The sequence below is a fragment of the Bubalus bubalis genome, chromosome 24, assembly GCF_019923935.1.
Source record: "Bubalus bubalis isolate 160015118507 breed Murrah chromosome 24, NDDB_SH_1, whole genome shotgun sequence".
Taxonomy (NCBI): Eukaryota; Metazoa; Chordata; class Mammalia; order Artiodactyla; family Bovidae; genus Bubalus; species Bubalus bubalis.
This window is the reverse complement of record NC_059180.1, coordinates 39270797-39286778: the sequence shown is the minus strand read 5'-3', so window position 1 is coordinate 39286778 and position 15982 is coordinate 39270797. Positions and strand designations below refer to the sequence as shown.

Genomic DNA, 15982 nt, shown 5'->3' with positions numbered 1-15982 from the left:
TTCAATACTTACCTGTGCATGCTAAGTTGCTTCAGTCGTGTCTAACTCTTTGCAACCCTATGGACTGTAGCCCGCCAAGCTCCTTTGTCCATAGGGTTCTCCAGGCAAGAATACTGGACTGGGTTGCCATTTCCTCCTCTGGGGATCGTCATGGCCCAGGCATAAAACCCAAGTCTTAATGTCTCCTGCATTGGCAGGTGGATTCTTTACCACTGAGCCACCAGGGAATTCCCTCCTCTGTTCCCAGCCACTGGAACACCAGGAAATTCCCAAAGTTGATGGCTGTAATAGCGTAGCTCTAGATATGGGAAGAAGCAATAAAAGAAAACCATTTCCTGAACCATAACAGACTAGAGAGATAGGCAAGATGGTCCAGATGCTTTTGGCTACTGTTAAACTGTCCAATAATAGCACATTGAGTGGCCTGTCAGTGAAATCCTCGCTTGACCTGGGTGTGAACATTCCTATTGCTGTGTGACAAACTGGTCATGAAATGTCTCCAAGACTTGGTCGAAATTAAAACTCAAAGAGAGGAGATTGTAAAACCAAGAATGTTACCCACCATCCAGGTCTACAACAATTGAGTTATTTGCCACTACAATCACTGACCTACATACAACACACAGCCAAGGAACTTCAGGGCCAAGATCAGGAGGAGGCATTTTGTGCTCTCGGAAGACTGGCAGAACTGCCCTCAGAAAGTTAGGTATTTTCAGGAGAAAATCGTATGAATTCAGTTTCTTATATCTTGCCTACTTAGAAAAGAACTAAAACCATTAACTAAAATATCTGTTCCTTGTTAATAGCAATAAACCTCTACAATGTTGTACCCTTGATTGCACCTACCCCTTACTTAAAATCACATAGATACTAGCTTCACCCCTTTCCTCTTTGGACCATCCTTAGAGCTTTCTGAAAGACTCCTTGCCTGATTATAATCCTCAGGTTGGCTCGAATAAATTTATGCGTTTCTTAGCTGGACTAATTTTTTGTTGACATTTGCCATATCTTTTGTGAACTAAGTTTTTGGATCTGCTTTCTAATTGTTTTCTTCAGTGAGTTCTGAAAGTTTGTTATGTGTTTCAGAAGTCTTTTTAATCAGCTGTGTTTTGTGAATATTTTCTTTTAGACTCTGGGTTTACCTTTTCATTTTCTTAAAAAGTGTCTTGAAGAGCAGTTCTAAATTTTGATGAAGTCCGATTCATCAAAAAACATTTTTTAAAGGACGATACTTTTAGTGTATTGTATCTAAGGACTCTTGTTTAACCCAGTCACAAAGCTATCCAAGTTTTCTTCTAGAAAAGTCATCGTTTTTACCCTTTACATGTAAGGATGCAAGTTCATTTGTTTGCATTTCCAATTGTTTCAAGATAATTTGCTAAAACGATTATTCTTTCTCTACTAAAGGGCTTTATTTATCCTAATTACCATGTATATGCGGGTCTATTTTGAGAATCTTTAAGGTCAGCGCATTCATGTGTCTGTTACTTCACTAAAACCAATACAGGGGCGGAGGGCATCTTAGTGTTGGTAGTCCCTCTTCGTCCACGCTCTGGGCTCAGCTCACTTCACCTCCCCAGCCCTTCCGGTTGCCTGTCCCCAGCCGTGGCAGCCGGGTAGAAAGTGCTCCCAACCGAGACCCCGATCGGCCCCCCACTGCGCGCAAAAACCGGCTCCAAACTTCAGAGCTCAGAGTTGCCAGGACAACCCCCCGGCGCGCCGGTTTCCGGCCTGTGGTAAAGTCCGAGCCCGCTGCGCACGCGCGGGTTGCGCCTCGGCCTACTCGCTGCCCCTCGGTGCGCTCTGGCTTTCACCTTGCAGTCCGTGGCCTCAACTGCTTTCCGCTGCAGGCGCTTCGGATGGGGGCGCGGCCAGCCATTTTACACATGCCAGAGAAAAGACTGCCGGGCGTAGGACTCAAAAGGGAGACCTGGCTTCGTGACATCGTGTACATCCTTTCTGGAGGAGTTTAGGCGGGAATGAAAAGTAGTATGTAGACCGCCTTGCACAGGCACTTAGGTGCTCAGAGCGTGTCGGCCAGTGCAAATATCTGCAAAGTGTGTGAAGGGAACTTTGACGCCACACCCGCTTCCTCAGCATCTCGTTTTACGCTGATTGCCGGCCGCCTTAGCTCCGGCACATACAGAGCATGCGCACACGGCCCGGTCTGCTTTGCTTCCAGTCTTTTTGGCCCCGGCTGCGCGCCGTCGGGGACTCCGTGCGTTGCCATAGAAACCCAGGAGGGCTAAGGAGCTAGCCGTGGAGACGTCGGGATCCTGGGCACTTGAGCGCCATGTCTTTCCGTGATCTCCGCAGTAAGGCATCCCTGCCCTATGTGACCTGCGGTCCTCCCGAGACTCGGGGCTTCGGTCCGCCGGCTCCCTGTCCGAGCCCCGCCGAGGCTCTCGCGCCGAAGTCCCCCTCCGGGGCCTCTGCAACTCAGGGGCGCCCCTGACCCGAGCCGCCCCCCGCCAGGCTGAGCGCCCCAGTCTGTTTCATTAGCGCTTTCTGCTATGATGGGAGGCTGTGGATGTGTATGCGGCCAGTGCGGCTGAGGAACCGAAGTTTTAATTTTATGTAATTTTAATTGATTTGGGTCTGTTCGCTACTGTATTGCAAAACACCGTTTTCCAAAGCGACCAGTTTTGAGCTGGGTTAGCTTAGAGTTCCGAGAAGCGAACAAGAGAATCGAAGAGGGGGCTGGTGAATAATGATTGAGCCTAAAATTTTTCGAGTTTTTGTGATCTGTCAGGTAGTTGATTACTGTCTTGTGTGTGTCCATCATTTCATTTACTCCTGTGAACAGCAGTTCTCTTGTGTTTAGGCGAGGAAATGGGCACAGAGACGTCAGGTCCCTCGGTCAGGGGACATAGGTGGTAAGAGCTGGCGCTGGAGTGTGAAATCGTGTTTTCTAACCTCCAAAGCCTGCACCCTTTCTAAAAGGGGCTGGTGAGGAGAAGGGAACCCAAGTACCTTTGCAAAGAGCGTGGGGAAGTGGGAAAATGTGGATTACAGAACTAGTTATCACCGCTCTGGGGAACATCTGTTACAAAGCAAATATTTTACATTTAATATTTTATTTTAGTCCTCACTGTTACAGTGAGGTGAGTCATTCCTGGATGGAATACTTTGAGGCAGGGAGATGAAATAGCTGCTTTAGATCATACAGCTAGAACTGGGTGGAAATCAGGATCAAAATGTGGGACTGTGTGAATCAATCTCTTGCCTTTTATATGCTATCATTTTCTGAATCTGAAGCAGTTCAGGGAACTGGCCCCACCTGCACAGGTGTAGCAGGTGTTGCCAGTTGGTGTGGTTTGCTGCTGCTGCTAAGTCACTTCAGTCGTGTCCGACTCTGTGCAACCCCATAGACGGCAGCTCACCAGGCTCCCCCGTCCCTGGGATTCTCCAGGCAAGAACACTGGAGTGGGTTGCCATTTCCTTCTCCAGTGCATGAAAGTGAAAAGTGAAAGTGAAGTCGCTCAGTCGTGTCCGACTCCTAGCGACCCCATGGACTGCAGCCTACCAGGCTCCCCCGTCCATGGGATTCTCCAGGCAAGAGTACTGGAGTGGGGTGCCATTGCCTTCTCTGGTGTGATTTGAGGGGCCTCTTTAAGGCCAATTTTCTAATAGTTGCCAGTGCCTGAAATTTTCCCATTAAAGATTACTCCTTTCAGTTGTGAAGGGCTCTTTCTATAATGTAAATATATAGGAAGAGGCATCACAGTTTATTGATGCCTACTAGCACTGTTGCGCGGAGAAGGCAATGGCACCCCGCTCCAGTACTCTTGCCTGGAAAAGCCCATGGACAGAGAAGCCTGGTAGGCTGCAGTCCATGGGGTCGCTGAGGGTCGGACACGACTGAGCGACTTCACTTTCACTTTTCACTTTGATGCATTGGAGAAGGAAATGGCAACCCACTCCAGTGTGCTTGCCTGGAGAATCCCAGGGACGGGGGAGCCTGGTGGGCTGCTGTCTCTGGGGTCGCACAGAGTCGGACATGACTGAAGCGACTTAGCAGCAGCAGCAGCACTGTTGTGTGAATCCCTCCCCTCTGGGACTTGGACATTCTTGGAGACCTTATGTTGTAGAGACATGTTTCTCCTCCCTGCCAGCCTTCTGCTAAGGGACACTGAATGGAGTTGTTTTGGGAAAAGCATACAAAAGGATTTCTGAACGTTTTTTACCTTAAATGAATGCCTGCTTTAGGCAGTTCATTAAGAATCTTACTTGTCTCCTTTTGATGATGATACTGCAGAATTAACAGAATTTGGCTACTACTTAGTAAGAGGAAGTGTTTAGGCCTCACCATGTGGTGGGAGGGCTGCTGCTTTATTTTCCATACCTCTATTTAAATATACCCCCAAACAATGGCAGAGGCCCTCTGCTGCTCTTTCCGCTGCTTATACTTTCTCTTCTGTTGTCTGGTGAAATTCAGCCTAATCTCCAATGGCCAGGTAGCTTATTGTGAATGTCATTGGGACATTTTGAATATCCACCTTCAAGAAGAGTGAAGACACATTATTTAGTCAGAAGCGTTCTTGGCACATCATGGGAACTAAAAGGATGTTATTTGCAAGTCTTGCTTAAAACTTAGTGATTGCAGTATTAAAAACAAGTGTTAGTATTACTGTTCCTTAGTCTGTTTCATAGTACAGCTAAGTATTGCTCTGTAGTTCAATCATTCTCTTGAACATCCCTCTAAGTAACACAGAGACATCGATTTTACCCTACCACCATCACCTCCACAAAAAAAAGTTAACATTTTAAAATGTTTTTCTTTATGGCATTTGGTAAGACCAGATATTTCTCATTTTGACTAGTGAAGAGAAAGATATCCAGGAGATAGTTGAGATACCCAAGAGAGAAATTAAATTCACAGCCAATCCCTAAAGCCTATTTCAACGTAGTTTCCAGTTCTCCCATTGAACTCAAATAAATGTTTTTCAGGAAGCAGGTTAGCAATTTTATCTCCTTTTTGTTTTTCTCTTAGAGAGTTGATAAATAGTCCATAAATGTGTCAGTAGGTTGGGAGTAAGAAGAGAAAAACGAAGGAAGTATCTGCTGATAAGTAGCTGATGTTTGAGGAGGAGCTGACCACACTGTGTTTTTTTTACCTTGGACAGATTTTACAGAGATGATGAGAGCCTTGGGATACCCTCGACACATTTCCATGGAAAACTTCCGCACCCCAAATTTTGGGCTTGTATCTGAAGTGCTTCTCTGGCTTGTGAAAAGGTTAGAACCGGGGACTTTACTGTGGTTTAAGAATAGATTCGAGATGCTATTCATTAGCCACCTAGAAACAGGATACTTCTGTGAAGCAAAAGGAAAAGTTCAATAAAATTTGACAGACCAGGCTGTAACCTGTTAAAAGTCAGATGAGTGTTAAGGAGTGCTGTGGGAAAAGGGAGTGTACCGGGAGGTGGTAAAAGACTGTTTCTCAGCAGGAAGCTGACGGGTGCTGGTCCACACTCGTCATCCCCTCACTTCATCAGGGATTGACAGGACCTCCTCACACATTGTGCTGAGTATCTGGCTTAGGATTGGCAAACTTTTTACTAAGGAGATGATCGAGATTTTAGGCATTGCAGGCTACATAAGATCTCTGTCAGGCTTCCTTGTGTTTTATTGTTTATTGCTCTTTAAAAATGTAAAAAGCTTTCTTAGCTTTTGAGCTGTACAGGAGAAGGCCGAGGGCTGCAGGCTGCTGACCCTGGCATGTCGTCAGTAACTCGGAGAAAGGAACTCTGGCCCCGCTGCTGAGTCAAGGGCTGTCAGCCAGAGGAATAGTTCTGGATATTTTAATTAAACTCTGCTGTCTGATATAGATTCAATTTTGTAAGCCCCAGATTTGGTTTTTGAAATTTGGAAAGACCCTGATGCTGGGAAAGATTAAAGGCAAAGGAAAAGGGGATGACAGAGGATGACACGGTTGGATGGCATCACTGACTCGATGGGCATCCATCGAGTTTGAGTAAGTTCTGAGAGTTGGTGATGGACAGGGAGGCCTGACATGCTGCAGTCCATGGTGTCTCAAAGAGTTGGACATGACTGAGCGACTGAACTGAAACCTATTTTTTGGTGAGGATTTGTTCTCTTGGTTGCTTGGTATTTTGTGTTGCTTTTGAGGTCTTTCTTACTCTTACTACCTTAGCTGGGGAGTCAGAGAGCTTCCTGTTACAGATCCACTGAACTCCCAGTTTACTTTCTGTTTTTTGAACTTTCAGCTTAATTAACTTGTGTCTTTCTCTGTCTCTCTGTCTCTATGTTAGGTATGAACCTCAGAATGACATCCCTTCTGATGTCGAGACTGAACAAGACCGAGTTTTCTTCATTAAGGCAATTGCCCAGTTCATGGTGAGTTCAGTTTTTTGATGGAGTTGTAAAATTAAATACATCAGAAGGAGATGGAGCCTAATTAGAGCTACTTTCAGCTTTCTTAACACTCTCCATTACCAGATTTCTGTGGAGCCATTTTAAAATTTTAAACAATTTTTACTACACAAAGGTTATCACATAATTGGACAGTTCTCTACTCTGTATACACTTATCTTTACTCTCCACAGAAAGGCTGCTTCCTAACGTCTCATCTGGTGATGCCAGGCACTGTCTGTGGAGTCATTTTACCAGCAGCGTTTTCTGAGTCCTTTGTTTTTAACTCATGATTTGTTAAGAATGTGAGAGTCCCGTGAGACGCCGGTGGTGGCAGTATACAGGGTAGTTGTCTCGGGGGGGCAGTGAGAGAAAAGGGTTAGCCATGTCGCCTTTGACCAGAAAGGCGGTCAGCACTGCGAAAGCCCCAAGGCCATTCGTCCTGCGGTCAGGCTGCGATATCGACGGGACACGTTTCAGGACCGCTAGATCTAGGTGTGCGCCCTGCAGGGGGACAGCGTCGGCCAGAGAGGGGTGGCAGAAGAGGCTGAGCATGCTCTGACAAACGTGGGTGAAATCCCGAGAGCAGCAGGCTGTGACTTCACAAATGTAAAAACAGCTGTTCAGCCGACTGACATAAATGACTTCCATACTGTCAATGACACCTACAAATAATTTTTCCAGGGCAGCTTTTCTGTAAGAGAAGGTTCGCAGGTTGTTGCTTTGCCCAAAGGAAGCTGTTTTGAGATTGAAGCAGTAGCTGTCCAAGAGCCTCTCGTGACATCACTCCCAGTAATGGGCCCAGTGTTATTTAGTCTGAAATTTTAATAATGTTTTTAAATTAATGTCTTAATTTTTTATAATCTTTATTGGAAAGCATAAGGTTGACTGAAATATATGAAGTTATTACGGAAATACCATATGATAAGAGGAATTGAACATGAAGGCTAATGATAAATCTAGTTATTGATGTTATAAATTACACTTATGTAACATTTGTATTACTGGATAGAGGAAAAGAGACACATGTTACATAGTTACTTAGATAAATAAAAGTAAAGGAAAATAAAGTAGGAAAGATGAGTTACTGTTTCTGAGAAATAATAAAGAACACACCTAATTCAGTTAAGCTCTATTAATTTAGTGATGTGGAGTATTTATTTCTCATGTCAGATACTATATGCTTCTGCTTTTACTTAATAAAATTATATACGTTCGAATGGTAGATCTAAAGGAGAAGAAACTGGACCAAAATTTTATACAGATATTTTTCTTTTTGAGAGGTTAAGAAAGTAAAGTGATAGTTTATTTAAGTAAGGATACACTCTCAGAAGGAGAGCAGACAGGTGAAGAACTGCTGCTAGATAATATTTTTCTAATGTCATTAAAATAGCATGTAGATTTTTTAAAGTATTTTATTTACTTATTTTGAATAGTCAATATATTTTATGGCTCAAAAAAATTTTTTTAAATCATGAAGCAATATAGAGTAAAATGACTTTCTATTCTGTCTGCCATCAGCCCAGTTTATTCCCAGTAATCACTGTTTTTAATATCTCTCAGTTTCTTTAGGCGTATTTAAGCAAATAGGCTATATATTCTTTCTCCTTCCTTTCACACCAGCGGTGGCATGCTCCACACCTCTGTTTAGAATCTTGTCTTCATGTAATAGTACATTTTGGAGAACTTTTCAAATAAAGACAGAACTTCTTCATTCTCTCTTACACCTGAGTAGTGTTGCTTGCATGTTTAAGTTGTATAATTTATACAGGTTGGCATTTAGGTTGTTGGTAATTTTTGTACTTAGAAACAGTGCTGTAACAGATAACCTGTACACATAGTTTTGTTTGTGACAACGTATATTCCTATCATAAGTTCTTAGGATTGGAGTTTCTTAGTCAGAAGAGATGTGCATTTATCATCTTGTTGTCATTTACCAAATTGCTTTCCATCAGGATTGTACCAGTCTGTGTACCCACTCACAATATAAGAATGACTGGAAAGTTTGAATCTTAATATGCTTTGGTTATGTACCAGTTGTTGGCAGAAACATTTTCAAATGACCTACATGGGCTTTGGTTTAATTTTACATGGAAAGGATCTTAAACTTTTTTTTTTTGCCTGAAATAGGCCACCAAGGCACATATAAAACTCAACACGAAGAAGCTTTATCAGGCAGATGGGTACGCAGTGAAAGAACTGCTGAAGATCACGTCTGTCCTTTACAACGCTATGAAGACCAAAGGCATGGAGGGCTCTAAACAAGCAGAGGAAGACGTCAGCAAGTTCAAGTTTGATCTTGGCTCCAAGGTGAGGACAGTGCAGGGCTTGTAGTGAGAGATGGAATGTTTATTTCTCAGACTCAGAACTGGAGTATAGCAATACAGGAGCGCTCCTTTCCTTACTCCCTGAGGGCCGTTTGTCAGTTTTGAGCTCATTAGTCGGCATTGCTTTTTAATTTTTCAAAAACTTAATTTGTTTGGCCCTGTTGGGTCTCAGGTGTGGCACAGGGGATCATCGCTGTGGCAAGCAGGGTCTGTGGTTGTGGGGCATGGACTCTCTAGTTGTGGCACTTGGGCTCCAGAGCTCGTGGGCTCAGTTGCAGCGCGGGGTTAGTTGCGCCACAGCCTGTGGGATCTTAGTTCGCCCACTAGGGATCAAACCCGCGTTGCTTGCATTGCAAGGCAGATTCTCTTAACCACTGAACCACCAGGGAAGACCCAGTTTTGTGCTTGTCAGCATTTGGATCAAAGCAGAAGGGACAATAAATTCAGCTATTTATGTTCAAGTGCTGGGGGTACAGGCGTGAGCAAGCACAGGCTCCTCTATTCCTGCGGCTCCGCTGGGGGAGCCAGACTGAACTGCACAGCGGAAGGAGCGGCACGTCAGATGGGCTGAACGGGTGACGGATGGTGAAGAGGGAGGGGCTGAGGTGCTGGAAAAAGTAAAAGTGAAGTCGCTCAGTCGTGTCCGACTCTGCGACCCTGTGACTGTAGCCCACCAGCCTCCTCTGCCCATGGGATTCTCCAGGCAAGAATACTGGAGTGGGTTGCCATTTCCTTCTCCAGGGGATCTTCCCGACCCAGGGATAGAACCCAGGTCTCCCGCATTGCAGGCAGACGCTTTAACCTCTGAGCCACCAGGGAAGCCCTGGTGCTGGGGGAGGGCCTTAAATTGGGAGATAGGACAGCCTCAGGGACTGCGTGATGTCTCAGCGAAGATCTGAAGGAGGGAAGGAGCAAGCTGTTCAGTGGAGGGTGTGCTGTGTGTGTGTGAGGAAATGCGAGGGGGGCCGTGTGATGAGAGCTGGGAGGGGAGGTGGCCACAGGCCCTGAGGTCCCTGGAAAGCCACTGCCAAGACTTTGAGGTGGAAAGTGGTTGAGTTTTGAGCAGAGAAGTCCATCATTTTTGAAGCCTCATATTAAAAGGATCACTGTGGTTGCTGGATTGAGTCAGACTGAGTGTGGAGGCAAAGGCAGGAGCAGAGGGACCTATGAGAAAGCCCGAGGTGATGGTGCCTGTGACTCTGAGCGGCCAGTGAGCGTTCAGCTGAGCTTGGGGAGAGTGGGAGCTTCGAGGTATTGGAGGACTTGGTTAAAGCAACAAGCCAAACGTGAAAGCTGCGTCTTTAATCGCTAGCTGCTGTGGTGTAAGCAAGGGGCTGGAGCCAGAGTGAGTGTCGACTCCCTGTTTCATAGAACTGCTCTGGCAGTTTTAACGGCCCCCCCACCACACCAAGGTGTGGGAGGCTCATGTGGGGACATGGTGGGGACTGAATGGGGGAGAGGGTCATCAGGTGTTTGTCCCGCCTTCCCAAGTCAGGAGGCCTCGGCAGAGACGCTGAAGAGGACCCGGGCCCGAGGCCTTGGATAAAGAGACCTAGAGTGCAGATCTTCTTAATAAGAACATGACTGGCCAGAGGGCCTGGGTCCTTGACTGCAACTCTGTTCAGAGGCTGTGGGGCACTGGTGCTGGGGGCCGCTTACCCCAGGAGGCAAAAGGTTGAGCAAAAGTGGACGCTATAAGGAAGGTCTGAAATGGCTCTGCCGAGTCGCCCTTCCTGTGCTGGTGGATGTGGTCTGTGCCACGTGGCACGGTGGCCACTAGCCACGTATCACTAGTACAACCCAGGAACTGAGTTTAAGTTTTACTTAATTTTAAATGGTTTAACATTAAAACTGGCACATGACTGGTGGGCATGTGTTAGATGTCACAGCTCTGGAGTGTGGGTATGAGTTCCCGCCAGGATGGGGTTGCCATCCGCTGAAATAGAGGAGAGTTCGGAAGGAGCAGGTCTGGCAGGAAAGATGAGGAGTTTGGTTTGGGACGTTGCCTTTGCAGCACCTCTGAAGTGTCCTAGTGGAGACATGGAGCCTCAGCTCGTAGCTGTGATCTCAGCATCTGAGCCAGGAGCTTGTGGGAGTGTGAGGGGAAGAGGTTGGGCGGCTGAACTCTGCTGATTCCAGTGCTGAGAAGTGGAGAGGGGCGGTGAGAAGATTCCCACGGGGAAGCCGGAAGCTCGCTGCTGGTGGAAGCAGAGTCCTGAGGACTCAGGAAACAGACAGGTCACCCGCTGTGAGTGAAAAAGGAGCGTTGTTGCAGGTGGCTTGAAAAGGTGGTGGGAGTTCGTTGACTGGGGGAGACGGGGAGAGAGCAGAACTGGGAAATACTTGGCTCTTTGGAAATGCAGCACATTCACGGAGGAGGCTGCGGCATGCATACCCTGAGAGAAGCTTTCCCCGGGCTGAGTGCTCAGTTGTCCTCGCCATCCTCACGGCAGAGCCTTGTGGGAGCAGCTCTCCTGTGAGCCCTCTGTGCCAATGAGCTCCTCTGAAGCCTCGGCGGCCTGTGGTGCCCCCTGAACGCGGGGCGGGAGGGTGAACACACGCCCTCGGGGCTGCACGGGGCTGTGTCCTCAGGCTGCCCCTCCTCGGCTCACCCCGCCGCTGCCAGAGCCCCTCATTGTGGGAGGCGTGCCAGCCTCACGCCCCCACACACCTCCTCTTGCAGAGTGCATTTGACTTGACATTGGGGTTTCCAAAGAGACCCAGGGGGCCTGGATTTGATCTAATTTGTACTTAGATCAGTGTCTCCTAAACTGGTGTCTTGGGAGCTCTCGTCTATGGGGTGTAAATATGTCTCGGGGAAAACACATTCTATAGTTAGATAAGTATTCTGACTGGAGGAGGGAATGATAGGAACAGATTGGTTCTTTCTGCATGCTGAAAACCTGTTACTGAAGTTTCTGTTTTCGATATCTTCCTTCTAGATTGCAGATTTAAAAGCAGCAAGGCAGCTTGCTTCTGAAATCACTTCCAAAGGAGCATCTCTGTATGACTTGCTGGGCAAGGAGGTGGAGCTGAGGGTGAGTGGTGTTCACATACCTCTGTTACCTCCCTAATTACCTCCTCAGCTGAGCAGACTTCCAGGGTTTCTTTTCCAATTAGGTTTTTTCCTGTTCTCTTGGTTTTATTAAACAGTACCTGATAAAATGAGATACTGTGCAGGAAAGTACAATCCATGAGCTGCAATCCCTCTTCCTGGTGGGCTCGTGTCTGTTTCTGTTGCCTTTGGCATCTGGTTCAGGAATGGCACACGTGTGCCGTGTTGCCTCAGCTCTCCCTCTTGTTCCTGTGGCAGACTTTATTGATCATGATGCTTTCGCCCCGATGCCCTCAGCCTCGGCATGCTTCCCAACAAAACGCTCCTCCCAGCCTGTAGCTCCCAAATCTTGTTGCCCAGTGGAATCACCCGGGGATCTTTACAAACTGCTGATATCTGGCTTCCATGCTGATGTCACTGGTATGGAATGTGACTTGGGCATCAGGAATTTTAAGTCTCCTGGGTGGTTCTAACACTTAATCAGTTTGGGAACCAGTCACTAATCTAGGCAGTCAGTTGAAGTTGATGTTACAGTTGAAATTTATTTGCTGTCCTTATTTTAGCTCCTGTCAGTCAAGGTGGATGCTCTGTCCTCTGTGTTTAAGGAGCTGTTGAAGAGTGGGTTCCTAAAACGCCCTTGAAGCTCCTGTAAAGCTTTTAAATCACCCGACATCCAGGTCGTCCCCTGGACCAGTGGATTGAAATGTCTGCAAGTGAGGGCCAGATTTTTAAAGCTCTGCAGGTGATACCAGTGTGCAGCAGAGTTTGGGACCTAGCTACTGGTTGAAGAAGAAATGGGAGTGTTGGTTCTTACCTGTGAGGATTTATGGCATTGCAGCCTATAGGCGCACATCTAATATTTCTGAATTAGATGCGTTTAGTTCGCTGCATTCCCGTCAGGTGTGTCATCCATGGCTGCTCTCACTGCCTCGCCCGTGTCCTGGCATTGCTGTCTCATGTGATGGAATTGTTCCTTTCTGCCGTAGAAGCAGACTGCATGCGGGGACTTGGTGCCAGCTCACCATCCCGGCTCTGGATGTGTTGCCACCTGGTGCCATGTGGTTGGCAGAACAAACCTGCCAGTGGCGCCTAACAGTTGGTTTACATAAGCAGCGAGGCAGGGCCAGGCGTCCCGTGTTTTCTGTCGATAGTGCAGTGAAAGTGTGTCTGATCGTGTTCCTTGCAGACCCAGAAACGAGAGCTGGTCACTCGCTGTTCACCAGCAGAGTTTCCTGGCTTCGTTATGAGGCTTCACCAGGATTCTGAGGGGCTCTTTCCACGCCAGCCTGTAGTGAATTGACGAAGCAGTCCGAGGCTGAGCTGTTGCCGTGGAGCCGTGAGGCCCTGGGTGTCCGACTTGTCGAATTCTGTGTAGTTGTGATCCGCAGAAGCTCCCATCCAGTACACTCAGCAGACGTTCCCCGAGGGCCGACTCCAGCCTCAGAGCGGGAGGCTGTGTTCTGTGTCCTTGAGGAGGTCACGTCCCTGTGCTCAGTGGCACTCCCCGGCGGGGGGACAAAGTGCACCGTGGTCTAAAAGAAGCACAGGACAGGGTTTGAGGAGGTGCTCCCGGAACCCCATAACCACATGCAGTTAAAGCTCCAGCTTTCAGAACTGTCCCGTACTGACATGATAGGCACAGATGCTCCCCTTGACGGTTAGTGGCCAGTGCCGGGGCAGGGCCGCGTGGACTCTTCTCACTGGGCACAGTTGTCAGTGATAAGCAACTTAGAGGGCCGTGAGCATACGCAAGATGGTACAGGCTGGCGGAGGACTCAGACAGGAAGTTCAGTTGCACTTGGTTTGGGGTCTCTGAATGGAATGCAGGTAAAGAAGCAGATTTGGAGAGAAAAGATTCTGAGTGGTGAGTTCCGCTTCCCATGGTGTTGGGGTCCTGGGGGCCCATAGCTGAAGAGTGGGGCCTTGAGCTCTGGAGAGAGGCCAGATTGGCAGAGAGTCATAGACGGTACTTGGAGGAGGTGACGGCGGGAGTGTTGCTGCATAGGAGACCCACGTCATAATGAAACTTTGAGAACTAGTCCATAAGCCATATCTAGAGCTGGGAATTGGTTTTGAGAATTCCTCTTCTAAAAAAAAATTTTTTTCGTTTCATTGTTTCTTATAGGAACTGAGAACAGAAGCAGTTGCCAGACCTCTGGAAATAAATGAGACTGAAAAAGTGATGAGAATTGCGATAAAAGATATTTTGGTAAGATTACTTGTATTTAAAGTTTCTGTGCCTAGAACTGGAAAATGGTGAGTTCCTGGTTTTACAGGACAGAGCAAGCTGGGCCTCATAACAAAGATTGAACGTGTTAGTGGGGAAGTGAAAAATTTAGAGCACGTTCTGGAATAGCTAGGTGACTTACTATTATCTTCCCCTTGTTATTGTTTTCGTGTTACTAAAATTTTGTCAGTTTTATTAATTTAATAATTCTCTTAAAATTTTCAGTAAATACTGTTTTATGGACTCTTCACAACTTATTTAACCAGTTCCTCACTGTTGGGCATCTAGATTATTTCTAGGTTATCTTAATTCTAAACACTGAATAAATAGAATGATCATCATCCTTTACTGATCATCCATGGTTAGTTATTATAAGCTCATTGCATCTGAATCATTCATTTGGAAGGCAGATAGTGACAGAAACTCAGACTACTTGGGCTTGAACCCCCACCCTGTGTGACGTCAGGCAGGTTTCTTAACCTTTCTGAGCCTTATTTTCCTCATCCATAAAACAGTCCCTGCCACGTGGGGTCCTCATGGGCATTCATTATGACAGTCTGTCATACAGAGACTCTGGTACATAGTAGGTATTCAGTCATTATTAGAGGTTCATCTTACTCAGTATGCAGAGATGAGGGGCCTTACGTAAATTAGGAGTAGTTATAAAACAAAATTTGCTGAGAGTTGTATGGAACTCCAAGATGGATAGGTTTTTATAGTCCTCTTGTCATGTAACAGTGATACTCCTTGGTCAGCCCAGCACAGAGAGGCAGAGCCTCCGCAGGGGGAGAGGTGCAGGGCAGCCGAGACGAGAGACGGTTCCATATCGGCAACTTGACCAAATGAAGGAATATATTAAAGATGTGGAAGCCAAGGTTCTCACCATTGGAGACGGGGTTACAGATATGGAAAGGGAAAAAATTAGAGCGAACCCTGAAATAGGTGTTGATTGACAGTTAAATGCATTTCAGTATAGATAGATAGTAATGGGAATAAATCTTATGTGTACATACCTTATGTATGACATGTCTATCTACATAGGCATGCATACCCACACACTCATTCTTAGCTCCAAGCACACCTAGCCCCCAGATCTTTGTTTCTAAATGCCATTTTCCACTAAGGGGAAGCAGGGCTCTTGGGAGAAATGACTGATACCAGAGCTGGGAGAAGAAAATACAAGGTCTTCTTGTGCCAGAAAGCACGAAAGTACTCAAAGAATGTGAAAGGGACACAGAAGCCAGCCTGAATGAGCTTCCCCCAGCCACATCAGAGACAGGTTAAGTGTCAAAATAAATACAGTGATGGATTATAGACCGTTGAATGAATGCTCACAGATAGAAAAGGTAAATGAATACATTGCAAACTAATGAAAAGCAGATTTTTCACATGGTTTCAAAGTAGCTCCCTACAAGATACTCATTAATTACAAAGAAGAAGAGAGTGATATATGAGAAGCTTGATAGACATTCCCTTAATCCAGCCATCAGGGAGAACATCTTCCATGATGGAGCAGGTCAGAATAATGCATGCCTGTTGAAAGGCAGGGGGCGGTGATAATCTGTGCTGTTCTGCTAAGGGTGCATCATCTGAAGCTAATTAGATGAAGGCAGGTTGAGGGGCATTCTGAAGTGCCCTGGCCCCTACTCTGCAGCAGTGGAAAGGCCCTGAACTTCCAGGAGAGGCTGAGGAGCTGTCCAGACCAAAGGAGACCAGGTAGACCTTGTGACTGAATGAATGCCCAGGGTCACTCCTGTCTGCTGTTGAGGCCTTCAGTGGGTTGTGGGTTGGATGAGGTTGTGCGTCAGGGTTCGTCTTCTGTCTGGATGTATAGGAGGAAGTCCTTATTTGCAGGAAATACACATTAAAGTATTTAGAAGTGATGGAGCATCAAGTCAGCGGCTCACTCTCATCTAGGTCAGGGAAAAGTGCTTTGTATTATACTTGAGCTCTTTGTAAGTTTGTAATTGTTAATTTAAAACAAAATTTTAATGATAA

The 15982-nt window shown here is 46.5% G+C and overlaps 1 protein-coding gene and 1 pseudogene across 4 annotated transcripts in view; both read left to right on the top strand.

Moving 5' to 3' along the window:
* Window positions 1-1754: 1754 nt before the first annotated feature.
* The window catches only part of CLUAP1 (clusterin associated protein 1), a 29979-nt gene continuing 15751 nt past the window's right edge, over window positions 1755-15982 (top strand). For 2 of the 4 annotated variants that reach the window (XM_006054856.4, XM_006054854.4), the window contains exons 1-6: window positions 1760-2315; window positions 5127-5238; window positions 6276-6360; window positions 8506-8685; window positions 11645-11740; window positions 13883-13966. In XM_006054856.4, coding sequence (XP_006054918.1) covers window positions 2294-2315; window positions 5127-5238; window positions 6276-6360; window positions 8506-8685; window positions 11645-11740; window positions 13883-13966 — 579 coding nt within the window. In that variant the 5' untranslated portion in view covers window positions 1760-2293. Of the gene's footprint in view, window positions 2316-2359; window positions 2578-5126; window positions 5239-6275; window positions 6361-8505; window positions 8686-11644; window positions 11741-13882; window positions 13967-15982 lie in introns of those variants that run through there. The other 2 variants (XM_025275678.3, XM_045164227.1) reach the window with 2 other exon arrangements.
* LOC123465331 lies at window positions 6368-7971 on the top strand (annotated as a pseudogene).